This window comes from Miscanthus floridulus, chromosome 17, assembly GCF_019320115.1.
Source record: "Miscanthus floridulus cultivar M001 chromosome 17, ASM1932011v1, whole genome shotgun sequence".
Classification (NCBI taxonomy): Eukaryota; Viridiplantae; Streptophyta; class Magnoliopsida; order Poales; family Poaceae; genus Miscanthus; species Miscanthus floridulus.
The window spans coordinates 109,751,907-109,765,359 of NC_089596.1; the positions used below are offsets into that span (position 1 = coordinate 109,751,907).

The following is a 13,453-nucleotide window of genomic DNA, read 5'->3' on the forward strand; positions in this document are numbered from 1 at the left end:
GAAACTCTAATCTCCTCAGAGCTCTTCCTCCATAGCATAGCTAGTTAGGATAGATCTAGAGGGAGGCAAGCAGGACTTCGCTTGGATTCCTGATCTTGTGAAGAGTGTGGTTCGGTATAAACTTTGTACACCTCTCTCTCTCTTGTTTATCCATTATTTTTATATGATAGTTACAATTGTTATGACAATCTTAGTGTTCATCTTATTCATGTTCTTCAGTGATAAAGATGACTTGCATGATAATATTTCTGTTGTACTCATACAACCATTAATGAATGATCATGCTATATGTATGTTGGAATCAAACACTTGTGCTAAAATTGTTATCTTTTTTAAATACTTTAGGATACATTGAATTTGATGTTCTGGGCAATCTTAGTTATTTGGAGGAGAAACTTTATACATATGTTGATTTGCCATGGTTTTCTAGGCATACATATCATGTTTTTAGCAAATATAACAACAAAGGACAATATATATGGTGCAACGAGTTTACATTTGTACAAATATGAATTCTCCTTTTGTTGTGCAAAATCGTGATCAATTGGAGGACAATAAAATGTATTGTTGGCATACCATATTCCTCTAGTTTTGATTTACGGACACCATATTCCTCTAGTTTTGATTTACGGACACAAGTTTAATCCAAAGACAGGAGCATATGTTTCTTGTTAGTATTGATCTTTTGCAGGATAGTATTGACAAAGATCATGTGCATTTCAATCAAGGAGACAATATGTTTGTAGAAGAAGACATGCTGCAAATCTAGACATGTGGTCATGTTCTTTCTCACAACATTGTCCATTCACATTTTTTTGGCAACCTCATTTGTCTTCAAGTTGTGCAAGATTGACTTCAAGCAAAATTGACGCCGAGGATGGTTTTTTGTCAAGAAGGGGAGGATGATGAGGACATGACCTCCGTACAAACAACCATGCTTGGGGAGTCGCATGGACGACAAGGAGATCAACAAGGGCATCCAAAACAAGAAGGAGGCCCAAAGCTTATCTGGTTCAAGTCACCAAGGTGGAGACCCAAATCAAGTTTGAGTACTCTAAAAAAATCAAGTTCGTGTCCACCTCGAAATCCAAGAGCAGTCCCACAAAAAATCGACGCCCAGGGCGCATACGGACTCAATTTTTGACGATCTACATATGCTTGGAAAGATAACTTGATGAGCTAACCAATGGCTTTGGTTTGACATCAAAATTCATTCAAAGTCAACAGAAATCGTCAAAATAAGTCAGTGTCCAGAATCTATCAGGGTGGTGTGACATCATCTTTTGGTCTGTTGGGTTGTGTATCGTCTTAGAGTCCATTAGGGGGCGCGTCCAGAGGGTGACGTCCAAGGCTACATAATTAGCAACCATCACTCTCATTAGGGTTTGGGTTTTGTTGAGTTTTTGTTTTCCTCGTGAAACAGACATTGTTTGCTGCAACTATATTGTCAAGATCGCTTGCTATGAACCAGGGTCCCTATTCTTGGTCTTGTTCGTATGTGGCGATTAGTCCTTTGGAATAAAGACTTGAACTCCTTCCCAGTATCATAAGCTTCATATTTATTTGCAATTTCATATTGCGTTCATCCCGTTCTTGCTTGTGTTCTCGATTCGCTTGCAGGAAAGCTTTCTCGATGAGGTCAATCGTGTTGTACATGGTTGATAACCAACGGAGCAACGGTGTAATGGTTGTGGTAGTCCGAATCAGCCTTGGTTTCAAGCCTAGATCGTGAACGTTGAGTCTCCACCAATCGACACTATCTTACCTATCGGAAGATCGGGGCCCGGTCTACATCACCTCATCATATACTGCTAGGTCTAGCCTTGACTCTAGTGATATCTTTCCTTCACTACTGGCGGGTCTAGGAACCGGTACTGATAGGAAAGCCCATCACTGTTGGCTACCCTTTGTCATGCAGTGATGTTGGGTGAGGACTCGGCAACGATCCATAGATCCGTAGTAGTTTAGGCTAGAGATTAATTTTATGGTTTCAGCATCTTAATATTACTAATCAGAGGCTTTCAACAGTGCCCCAACATTTATCTTCACAAGACAAGCTAGCAAAAAAATAAGTCCTAAAAGTTCACAAAATAATTATAAGCATATAGTCTTTCATTTGGTAGACTTCAACCAATATTGCCGATAATAATCACTAGATCTATTCTTTCCTAAAAAAATTACTCATCGTTGCCATTATGAAAAATACATAAAGTAAGTCCTAAATCTCCATCTCATCTTAATTACCAACATATGCCATTATGAATCAATAATGCAAAGCAACCTCTAAATTTGCTTTTTAAATCACCTACATCGCCACTATGAAAAAATAACCCTTTTAAAGTTTGTATCTTAATTACCCACCTATCTTTCATCATAAAAAATAACTAAAATATATCTCAAATTACATCTAAATACCAATATAAGCTATTATAGAAAACAATTCAATATCTATAAAACATGCCACATATGTTCTAATTTATACACTTGTACCCATTGTTAGATTTGAAGTAAGCTTAAATGTTATGTATCATTATTTAGACCAAGTAAACATGTATACATTAGGATAACTATTCATTTTAAAGATTTGTCGAGGATGAAAAAATGTTCCATCAACAAATCATATACCAATGATACTAACAATCACATTATATTATATTGAAACTCAATGAACTATAAACTTTGTAAGTTATTATTTTATAAAAGTTTATACATTTTTACTCAAACATTAAGAAATATCAATTTGGTAATTTAGTTGGAAGCACTCTATCTTTTTACAAATTAAACAATACTGATACAATATAATTCTTTGATGTCAACAATTTGAGTGTCATGGTGCTGGTCGAAACAACTGTTTATTCTATTGTAGAAAATAAGAGTGGAGCACAAAACCTAAGATTCATTTCTTAATAAAATGTTAAAGGATTTTTTTGAAAAAAACAAGCATTAGAGTTTCAAATTAACATATTCATGAAAACATGACAATAGCTAATAAGATTAAAAGTCAAAACCTGATATATAGATTTATCATAAAACTTTTAATATTTATGTTACATAAGATTCTAGTCCGTGATGGAGCTATATAATAGAATGGTACATACACAGCTTTGTTGGACGCCTTGCTATTTTGGCAATGAATTTGGAATAAAAGGTACGATTCTGTCGAAATAGGAAATATTTATGCCTCGGAAATGGAAAATGTGTCCTATTGCCCTCTCAACACTTACATATATACTCCATCCGTCATGCAATTCTAGTTCAGTGTCATGGTTTAGTATCTAAGTTTGATTAATTATAAATAAAAAATCATCAATATTTATGATATCAAATAAATACCATTAGATTAATTACGAAATATATTTTCTTAATAAATTAATTTAGAGTCATAAATGTAAATAGTGTTCATTAGAAACTTGGTCAAATGTAAACTACTTTTGTCGGCACGCAACCCGTAGTTACATGTTTTCTTGGACAGATGGAGTACACGTGATAAAACGTGAAACTAAATTAGACGAAACTCGTAATGATCTGCTGCACCTTAGTTTGTACTAAAAGAGAAACCTGCTTCATACAAATAAAGTCGTCCTACCTGCTGCGTTATTATACCATCAGATGATTAATTTTATCTGTTTGTATCAAAGGTAGATTGTTTTAATCTTCTTCTGACTCTTACCCAACGTCTCTTTGCTCCATTTCACCATGTGTATGTTATCTGATGCTTGTGCATGCATTCAGTACATTTATCAGAGTGATAGACGTGACAACTACGACCCATACAGATACAGGCTTGCACAATAAGGTCGATCAAATTTTTCATTCAAGAAGAAAGAATCGTCATGCATCAATTTTTTTCATTCAAGAAGAAGAATCAGTTTTCGTCGTATTTATTTATACCAGAGAATTGGATGATCCGTCCTTCTCTCAAGGCGAAGTGGCAAACAAACAGACTACCAGTAATTCTACTGTCTTACAAACGCATATGCATGCCAAATGCAATTAGCAAATCGGCCATATCATATATAGTTCATACAACGAGTAATTAATCATGCAGATCTCACATGCATACACTACACATGGACGAAGACTCCATTCACGATATATGTACGACTCGATATATGTAATCCCAAAACCTGAAAACCAACCAGAAATATACATGCATACATCACACAATATGAAGAACAGGAATCGATCGCCTCACCAACCTTTTCTAGCTGGTCATCTGGAGCTAAGCGACATATGGACACCAACCTGAAAGGTGGAAGAAATGGTTGTCACCTTCCGCCGTGTACGTGGTCCACTTGCTTGCTCGCCATGCACTGCCAGATCGAGTGCGCGATCTGGCCTCGGCCGCCGCCTCACACGGGACAATCATCCGCGGCGACGTCGTCATCGTCCTTGGCGTTCCTTGACGAGTCAGCGACGGCCGTGGCGGCGGGGGCGACGACTCTGCCGCGGCAGAGCGGGCACGTGGCGTGGAGCCGCAGCCACGCGCCCACGCAGTCGGCGTGGAACCGGTGCCCACACCGCGGGAGGACGCGGACCGAGTCGCCGTCGCGCAGCTCCACGATGCACACCGCGCACTCGAGGGCCTTCCCTCCTCCTTCCTCGGCGCTGGAGTACACGGACACGGGCAGGGACGACGCCACGTCTTCCACCGGCGTCGACTGCGCGTCGTGGCCCTCGTGCTCGTGCCGGTGGCGGGACGCCCACGGAGAGGCCACGGGCAGCGAGTCCTCGTCTTCGTCGTCGGCGCCGTCTGACGTGGACGGCGGCACCCCTTTCCCAGAGAAGAACCGCCAGAAGAAGCCGAAGATGAGGAGGATCACGAGCACGTTGATGCCCACGACGCAGGCCGTCAGCACCACGCCGTGCGGAGCCCAGTGGCTTTCCACCTCCGGCGCCGACGAAGCACCGGCCGCCGGGCTAAGACTGCCGCTCCCGAGAGTGGACATGCTGGCTTCTGCACTGACGAGATGGTTCTGGACGACCCAAACAGCAGAGAGTCGCTGCTAATGGTGCGCATAAACCACAAAACTTTTAACCCATTTATTAGAAACTAATACGCCCTTCCAAGAAGAAGATGCAATAGAATTGGGACAAGAAATCACAAGTTTTCGAAAGTCTCTTCTGAGAAAAAATTAAGAATCAGGGAAGAGGAGAAGATAGCCAACAATTGCTGAAGAGGATGGAGGAAGGTGTTGTGTAGGAAAGGGGAACTGAGGGGAGCTATAAAAGGTAGAAGCGGGGGAGGTGGCATTGCCCATTCAATTGGCTCTTGGGTTGTCCAATGGTGAATCGGTGACGGACTTTGCTAATGCCCAAGCGGTTTGACTCGGGTGGTTTTGGAGTTTGTTGCATGGTTTGTTATTGATGATGCCCACCATTGCTTCGTACTATAACTCAATAAATCATGACAGAGCTAGCTAGATTTTTGTTATATTTTCTTATTAGGAGACCTCCTTATTCAACAATAGAAAATGAAATTCCATTTTGTCGTGGTTCAGCGTGTCAACTAGGTTGAGTTTCCTTTCATTGTATGTTTACGAACCGTGGGTTTAGTAGAAGAAGTCGTCGAAATCGAACCTTGGATAAAATTAAATGTTGATGGCAATGTCACTCAAAGCTTAAATATTGGTATGGGGACAAACATTTAGGACATGTACGAATCCCAAGGATCTAAAGAAATGGATTGTGATTCCATTTCTTAGTGGACTAAAATAGTACAAATGAATTAAATTTCCAATATTCATGCTTGGATCCCATTAGGAGCTGATTTAAAATTTTCAAATACGATAAGTTCTATACTTTAAAAGTGATTACATTCTATTTCTTTTTAAAATAATTTCTCTAATGGTCAAACTTTTTGTTACAATAAATCGTGTATTATAAGAGAAATTAGTTGTCAAAGTATGATCTTAAAGACTTCACTGAGTCAAATCTCGCCTTATATTTTTGGAATGGACGGAGTATCTAATGCGCACAAGAATGTATTGATGCATATGTGCACAAAGTCAATCTAATTGTATCAAATCTGTATGGCACAACCGCACAAGTGAGGAGTAGGAATCTGCTAACCCATTGTTCACCTGTTAATAATTGTATTTGGATCAGAGGGCCTAAATCATCCCAAGAGGGATAAGGAGATTCTCACATAGAACATTCAGATTGGATCTGACGGATAAGAATGAGTTTGTCCACATGACCACCAATATTCTCTTGTACCCCTGATACTTCCTCGTTTTTCAGTTATTTCCAATGAGTTTCTTCTTCAATGATAAAATTGTAGCAGTAATATGTAAAGCTCTGTGGTATTTTTTTTTCTTTCACTTAAAGTCTAAATTAAACTCCGTTTGTGTTAGTTGTATTTAGGGTGGGCTCTTTTCCTTATCCTAACAAGGGTGGACCTAAAAACTGAAGCCATCACTAGAGCTCTTCTCAAATACTCCTTATATATACTTAGAGAAGAAATCAAAGTCCGAAGATATGTTAATACAAAATATGGAGCACATGTTCGCTGTTTGCTCAAATTGGCAGGACTTAATTCCATAGAAGAGAACTAATGTGGTATTCCTACTAGTACAAATGAAATTTATTGCTGAAAAAACATGGACATGCTACAAGAAGAGATGTGGGGCTGGGGTGGTGCAAGGGAGGAGGGATCATCTTTTCAAAGAGAATGGTTGCCTTTTACATGAGAATCATCTAATGACAAGACTCTATATCCTCCCATCAATTCCCTTTACATGTTATTTTTAAGTGAGAAGTTAGCAAAAGATGAGGTATATATGTAAAACACCCAAGCTTAATACGTGAATTTTCGAGGGCAAAGATGCGTTCGGTGCCTAGGCACCATTCATAAATATATACATGCGAGGTCTCATTTCCCCACTGTAAGTGAGGCAAAATATAAAGAACCCTTGCATGTATAATGAGACAGAACTTTACTTGCTGAGAACTACAACAGCTAGCTATCAACACCAGAAAGCAATTTAGCAAACCTCATTTGATTGAAATTATTTTATTTCCCAACAAAATAATATAACTATTTTTTTGAAGGAAAGGGGGACTTATATTAAATCTTGGCACAGTACATCTCCAAATTACACATGAAAAAATTTAAAATAAAAATACATAATATTCTATCCAGATTCTTCCATTGTCTTCTTCCTCAATGGCTTCCATCGAACGTCGGAGCCAAAGTACAATTCTTATGCCGAATCCAACAACCAACACCAAAATATTGGACAACCGTAAAATCCAACGCTTCGAAACCAGTCCAAAACGTATCTAAACCGCTGAAAGAATATCGGTAGTTGTACATACTATTCTCAGAATAAGGACAACAGCAACAAGTCAACAACAACATGCTTTGGCCGTAATAAAGAATCCTCAAGCTACGGTTGAGTTGGCTGCCTAGTCAGAGTTGACACTGCTGGTGTGTCAATGATTTAGTGGCTTAAATGAGGTATGACCATTTCTAAACAATCCAACTCATCACATGTGCTGCTGACGTGTCTATATATTAGAGGCTGGGCAAGATTTCTGCCAATAAGGTTTCAGCTTAAGATCTTGCTCGAATAGTTTATCAAGTTTTAAACTATTTTTTAGAAGGGAGAAAAATATTCACAAGATTCTGTGTGGTCATCTTTCCAATGCTGATACCATCATCTTCGTAAACAACTACGTTAAAAATTAAGAACATTGACCCCTTACATTTACAAATCAGTACTATTGTACTGTCTGTGATAAAATAAAAGAACAGGTATATAAATTTTAGATGTTAGTCATTCTATCGGCAAGCAGCCTAGGACGCGTTCAAACAACGTAACCAGTGCACAAAAATTTTAGGAAACATATAAGTATTAAAAGTTCATGTTATACTATAATTATTAATAACTATTTATCTTTGTCTCTTTTTAGAAAAAGCCCAAATTACTTTCTTCAAGTGTCGTTTTTGTCCAGATAACCTTCTAAACTAATGTTTAGTTTGGTTTACACCTAACTATTTCAATCGGTCCAAATCACCACTTAATAAAATTTGTCTTTATCATTTCAAATTTTAATTTCAAAATTAGTGAGCTGATAGTGGACATCATATATTGTTTTTAAAAAATATATTATGAATTTTATATCATTGTGTTTAATACAATTTTGTATTTCTAGTGTTAATTTATTATTATATATCCTAACCTGTCCAAACAATGATATAAATTTATGACATATTTTTTGAACATAAATAATGGTGCAAGATATCGTCTAAAAAAACTGAAATTAAAAATCAACTTGAATGTGGAGAAACAAAAAAGACAAAATCTTGTTGAGGGGTAAACTGGACCAACTAAAATACTTGAGGGAGTAAATCGAACCAAAGGAGAAAGTTTAGAGGGTTATCTGGACATAGGCTATACTTCAGGTAATATTTTTGGACTTTTCTTTCTTTTTAACACAATACCTATATAGATACTACGTACATATCTATGCACGATTATGATGAACATATCCATTACTTTGTATTTTTGTTGGGTTCAAGACCTTCAGGAACATCACCCTCCTTCTAACACCCCTATTTGTCACCTCCATGAAGGTATGCTACATTTTGCACTTGTGCATATAACTCAAAGATTGCAAGCAGGACAGAGTAAAGACGGTGGGAAGGCCAAGAGCAGTTTCTGAAGATGATGGCAAAGGTCTCGGAGATACACTATGAGCATGGAGAAGTACAAACCCTTTGGAGGACCTGAAGGTCTACACCATACCCCAATCTAGAGACATGAGGAGCGAGGCAAGCGAGTTCCATGGGATTGGTAGATCTGGGTAAAAGATCACAGTACCCCAAATATGTCGGGAATGTAGTTAGTAGATCAGAGTACAAGTATCTTGTAATTTTGGGAGCATCTATTCACCTTCTTGTAATAATATGGTGCTTGTAGCAATTGAAAAGAAAGATCGAATACATTGTTTTTCCTTGAGTTCATTGAGACTAGTTACCTTTGTTACCCTCTTTGGAGTGTAAATATTTCTCTCGAGCCTCAAGGCTTCACAAGGGTTGGAGAGGGAGCTGCATCTCGACAGTTGCTACCATCCAAGGTTTGGACTCAAAACGTCAAAGATGACATGAAAAACAACATCGAGGACACCTCCGGATGATCCACAAGACCCTACCCAAAACACGCAGATTAGTATCTAGATGGTCGTCCATGCATCCAATGCAATTATTTTACTGGCTACTACACCAACTCGAAACAATAAAACAAATGAATATATACACCACTCATTAACCCTTTTGAAGAGTTGACCTTCAAAAGACGGGAGTCAACCGTAGGTAACAACCTAGTGTGATCTTCAGATCATCCTACTCTACACATTCAAAATGATACACTCATGCCTCCACAAGACGAGCACGAGAAAGAACCATTCAATGAAGAGGCAAAACTGGCAGAAATATGTATGATCAACTATGTTTCAAAAGAAAAAGAGTTGAACAATTGCAAAGGCTGGATAGAGTTGAAGACATCAACTCAAAGCAAGTTGACGTCCATAACACCCCAAAAGAACCATAAGTTCATAGCAGCCACGAACATCAACACAACGAGCAACCTACAGGGCCAGATTTTGACATCCAACAACCACCACCACCATCGCAGCCTCAGTAACAATATTAGCAACCCTCCTCCTCCTCCATCACCACCACCACATCCAACTACATATGACCCTACTTCGCCACTTTCTGAGGACCTTCAAAGGCGAAGCTTATGGGTTATAATCTTCAAAAAAAAATTATAGTATGATGGCAACTTTGGTGATGTTTGGCTGTTTAAAGATAACGTCAACGCAAATGGAACTTTTCCTCTGCTAGAATGGGAAGGGAACAGTTGGTTACATGTTTTGTTTGGTTTGGCCATGGTAACAAAGACGGGGGGAGTGGAATGGTTTGCTAATCAATTCGAATGTAATCGACATAATGAAGCGTGGGATTGATTTCCCTGCTACTGAATCATGTTGGTGGTGAAATAAACATAAAGTATCGCCAACAGTTCACATTTTGATCAGTTCACGTCCATAAATGATCGAACCAAACAACACTTTTGACCCAAGACAATTCATCATGGGCTATGAAGTTGCAGTGATTGTAGCTGAGACAAGGATGATTCAACCCTCGCAAAGTCATTTGTGATCGTTGCTCATGACACAACACAAGGTCGGTACGCTAATCTTCACCCGGTACATTGAACAACCATATGTTCCGTCTTCTTACATTTATAGCAGATAGGTTCATTTGTACATTCAAACCGCGGTGATCTCCTAGGACTTATTTGGCCTTACCTTCTGCAGGTCATGGACCTTGGTCTTTGTTGATTTCTCTCCATTGCTCAAGTTGCCTTCTATCATCTTCTCCTCCACCCCCCTTGAAACGGAGAGTTTGCCTATCGAGCCAACTCCTCTCTGATCCCAAAAAGTTACTTGGAGGGTAGGCACCCTTCCCTCCTCTCCTACCGCCATCCGATTGGATCTTAGGTGCTATTCCCTTTTATTGGAAATAACTTGCATTTGTATATACATCCTTGGACATATCTGATTGTATGATAAATTATAGGACATTGGGATAAGGCCCTCCAATTATTAATACTTTCTTTATCCCAGAATGTAACTTTTATTTGCAAATCATAAAAAAAAATACAATTATAGCTACATTGTTTTGTCAATCCATTTTCAGTTTAATTTTTTTTTACAAAATTGTATTAGTATTTATATGATATCAAATAAGTATGCTTAAATTAACCTTGTAATATATTTTAATAGTATATCTTATATACTATTTTAAAAAAATCATAGTTAAACCTAAAATAGTTAGTGTTGGACCAAATCTGAAATCAATAGCGCTAGCACCTGGATGTCCGGACGGATACGGACGCCCACGCCTACACCCCGTTTCCCCTGCCACCTGCACTCCGTTCGCACGCCAACGCGCACTACGGGAAAACCGGCCTTTCCCGAGAGCCTAAATAGTTGCCGAGCGCAAAACAAAGGGCTCTCAGCAAAGAACTGATTTGCCGAGAGCACCTCTCGACAAAGTAAAACTCTGGGCAAAGGTTAACTTTGCCGAGAGCACGGCTCACGGCAAACAAAAATGCTCGGCAAACTTGTCCTTTGCCGAGAGCTGCGCTCTCAGCAAATAAGAACTCACGGCAAACATAACATTTGCCGAGAGCCGGCCTCTCGGCAAAGAAGTCCGCACGGCAATAGGCTTCCAGCGGTATTTAGGCTTACGGCGTTAATTATTTGCCGAGAGCCGCTCTCGGCAAAGTGACCTATTTGCCGAGAGCCATGTATGGCTCTCGGCAAAGGGTGCTTATTATTTCATGTGTTTCTCTTCTCCTCGCTTTTGTCCAAAAATATTATTATTTTTTTATTTTGGGCGCTCTAAACTTTTTTCTCTATACACATACTATAGGTTCTACTCAATATTAAAATTTTGTGTATTTTTGTAATTATTTGCTATATCTATTTAATTAATTGCATTTCAAGCAGTTTTTTTAATCATGGGTAAAAATTAAAATTTGAACGACGAGTGATTTAAACACGGGAAATAATTAAGTATAAATTGATATTCATGCTATTTATGCATTATTGAGGCCAAATAACATCTTGTTGACGTTTTTTTCACCTTTTATTTTACGAATCGAATACCACGAAAATGTCGCCGAACGATTTAAAAATTCTTAAAAAACGGAAACGAAATCGGAAAATTGTGATATTTGCAATAAAGTCATGTTACCACACTTGGAGGCCGTGGTAAAAATTTGAAAAAGTTTCGCACAAGCGGTGGCGTCTGATTCTTACAATCTGAAACATCTCCGAATATGTTTCATAGAGTTGAGAAGGATCCATTAGGATTTTCAAACAATGTCATGCGTGAATTAGGTTTTGGACTTCCAAACTTATTCTATAGTCATTAGAAAGCATAAATTGTAACACGGCAAAATTTCATAATTTTTGGGAGCCGTTTGCTATTTTTAATTCTTTTTTACAAATTATTTGCCGAGCGCATATGGGTTTTGCTCTCGGCAAAGAACCTTTGCCGAGAGCTCTCTGGTTAGCTCTCGGCTTCGATTTCTTTTTTTTTACCTGGCCTGCATCAAGGGTTTGCCGAGCGCCCCTAGAAGCTCTCGGCAAAGAGTTATTTTTTTTTAAAAAAATCATTTTGAAAAAAAATATTTAAAAAAACCTTTCTTTGCCGAGAGTGGCTCTCAGCAAAGATTTATTAGGTTTTGCCGAGAGCAGCTCTCGGCAAAGGATTAAAAATTTTTTCCATTTATTTTGAAAAAAATCTGGGCGGAGTAAAAAAAGAAAATTTTTTTGCTGCTGCAGTTATTTAAATAAGAAATAAGTATATTTTTCAAAAAAAAAAGTTTGCCGAGATCCGGATCGGCCTGGTGCTCGGCAAAGATGGGATGTTTGCCGAGAGCCGCCGTGATCTGGCTCTCGGCAAAGTGGGCCTCCAGGTTATTTAAATTTTTTTGCTGCTGCAGTTATTTAAATAAGAAATAAATAATTTTTTCAAAAAAAAATGTTTGCCGAGAGCCAGATCGGCCTGGCTCTCGACAAAGGCGGGATGTTTGCCGAGAGCCGCCGTGATCTGGCTCTCGGCAAAGTGGGCCTCCAGGTCTTATCCAATGCGCCCGCGACACAAAGGCTATCCAACCGCCACCGGCCCGCGCTCACTGCTGCCCGCCGCCACCGCGCCCGCGCTCACTGCTGCTCGCCGCCGCCCGTGGAGCTCGCCGCCGCCGCCCGTGCAGCTCGCCGCCGCCCCGCCCACGCCGTCCAGCTGCCGTAGAACGCCCACCCCGCCGTCCGGCCACCACAGCAGGCCTCGCCTGGCCGCCGCAGCAGGCCTCGCCTGGCCGCGCGCCGCTGGCTGGCCGCGGCCGCGCGCCCGCCCGGCAGCGCCGCGCCTGACCGCCCGGCCGGCAGCAGGCCTCGCCCGTCGCCCGCGCTGGCTGGCCGCGGCCGCCCGCCCCGCCTGGCCCGCGCTCGCGCGCCCGCCCGCCACGGCCGACAGCCGGCAGCCCCTCCCGCCCGGCCACACCGCAACGCCTCCTTGCGATTCACGCCCCAGCCGCGCCCGCCCTCCCCCAACCGCGTCCGCCCGCCCGCGCCCTAGCCGCTCCCCCCGGCGCCGCAGCCCCGCCCCCACCAGCGTCCGCCCATCTCCGCTCTACGTGCCTGGCGCCCTAGGTATTGCAATCTTGTATTTCTTGGTAGTGGTAGTGGTAGTGGTAGTGGTAGTGGTAGTGGTAGTGGTGGGGTGGTGGTGGAGTGGTGGTGGATTGGTGGAGTGGTGGCGGTGGTGCTAGGGTGGTGGAGGTCATGGTGGTGGTGTTGGGGTGGTGTTGAAGTGGTGGTGGAGGTTTCGGCAGAGGTTTCGGCGGTGGTGTGCCGATGGCGTTTCGAC

The 13,453-nt window shown here is 40.8% G+C and overlaps 1 protein-coding gene across 1 annotated transcript; it reads right to left on the reverse strand.

Moving 5' to 3' along the window:
- Window positions 1–3,973: 3,973 nt before the first annotated feature.
- On the reverse strand, window positions 3,974–5,167 carry LOC136518885 (RING-H2 finger protein ATL3-like). Its single transcript, XM_066512580.1, has one exon. The coding sequence runs from the start codon at window positions 4,947–4,949 to the stop codon at window positions 4,353–4,355; it is 597 nt and encodes a 198-aa protein (XP_066368677.1). The 5' UTR covers window positions 4,950–5,167; the 3' UTR covers window positions 3,974–4,352.
- Between the last annotated feature and the right edge of the window lie 8,286 nt (window positions 5,168–13,453).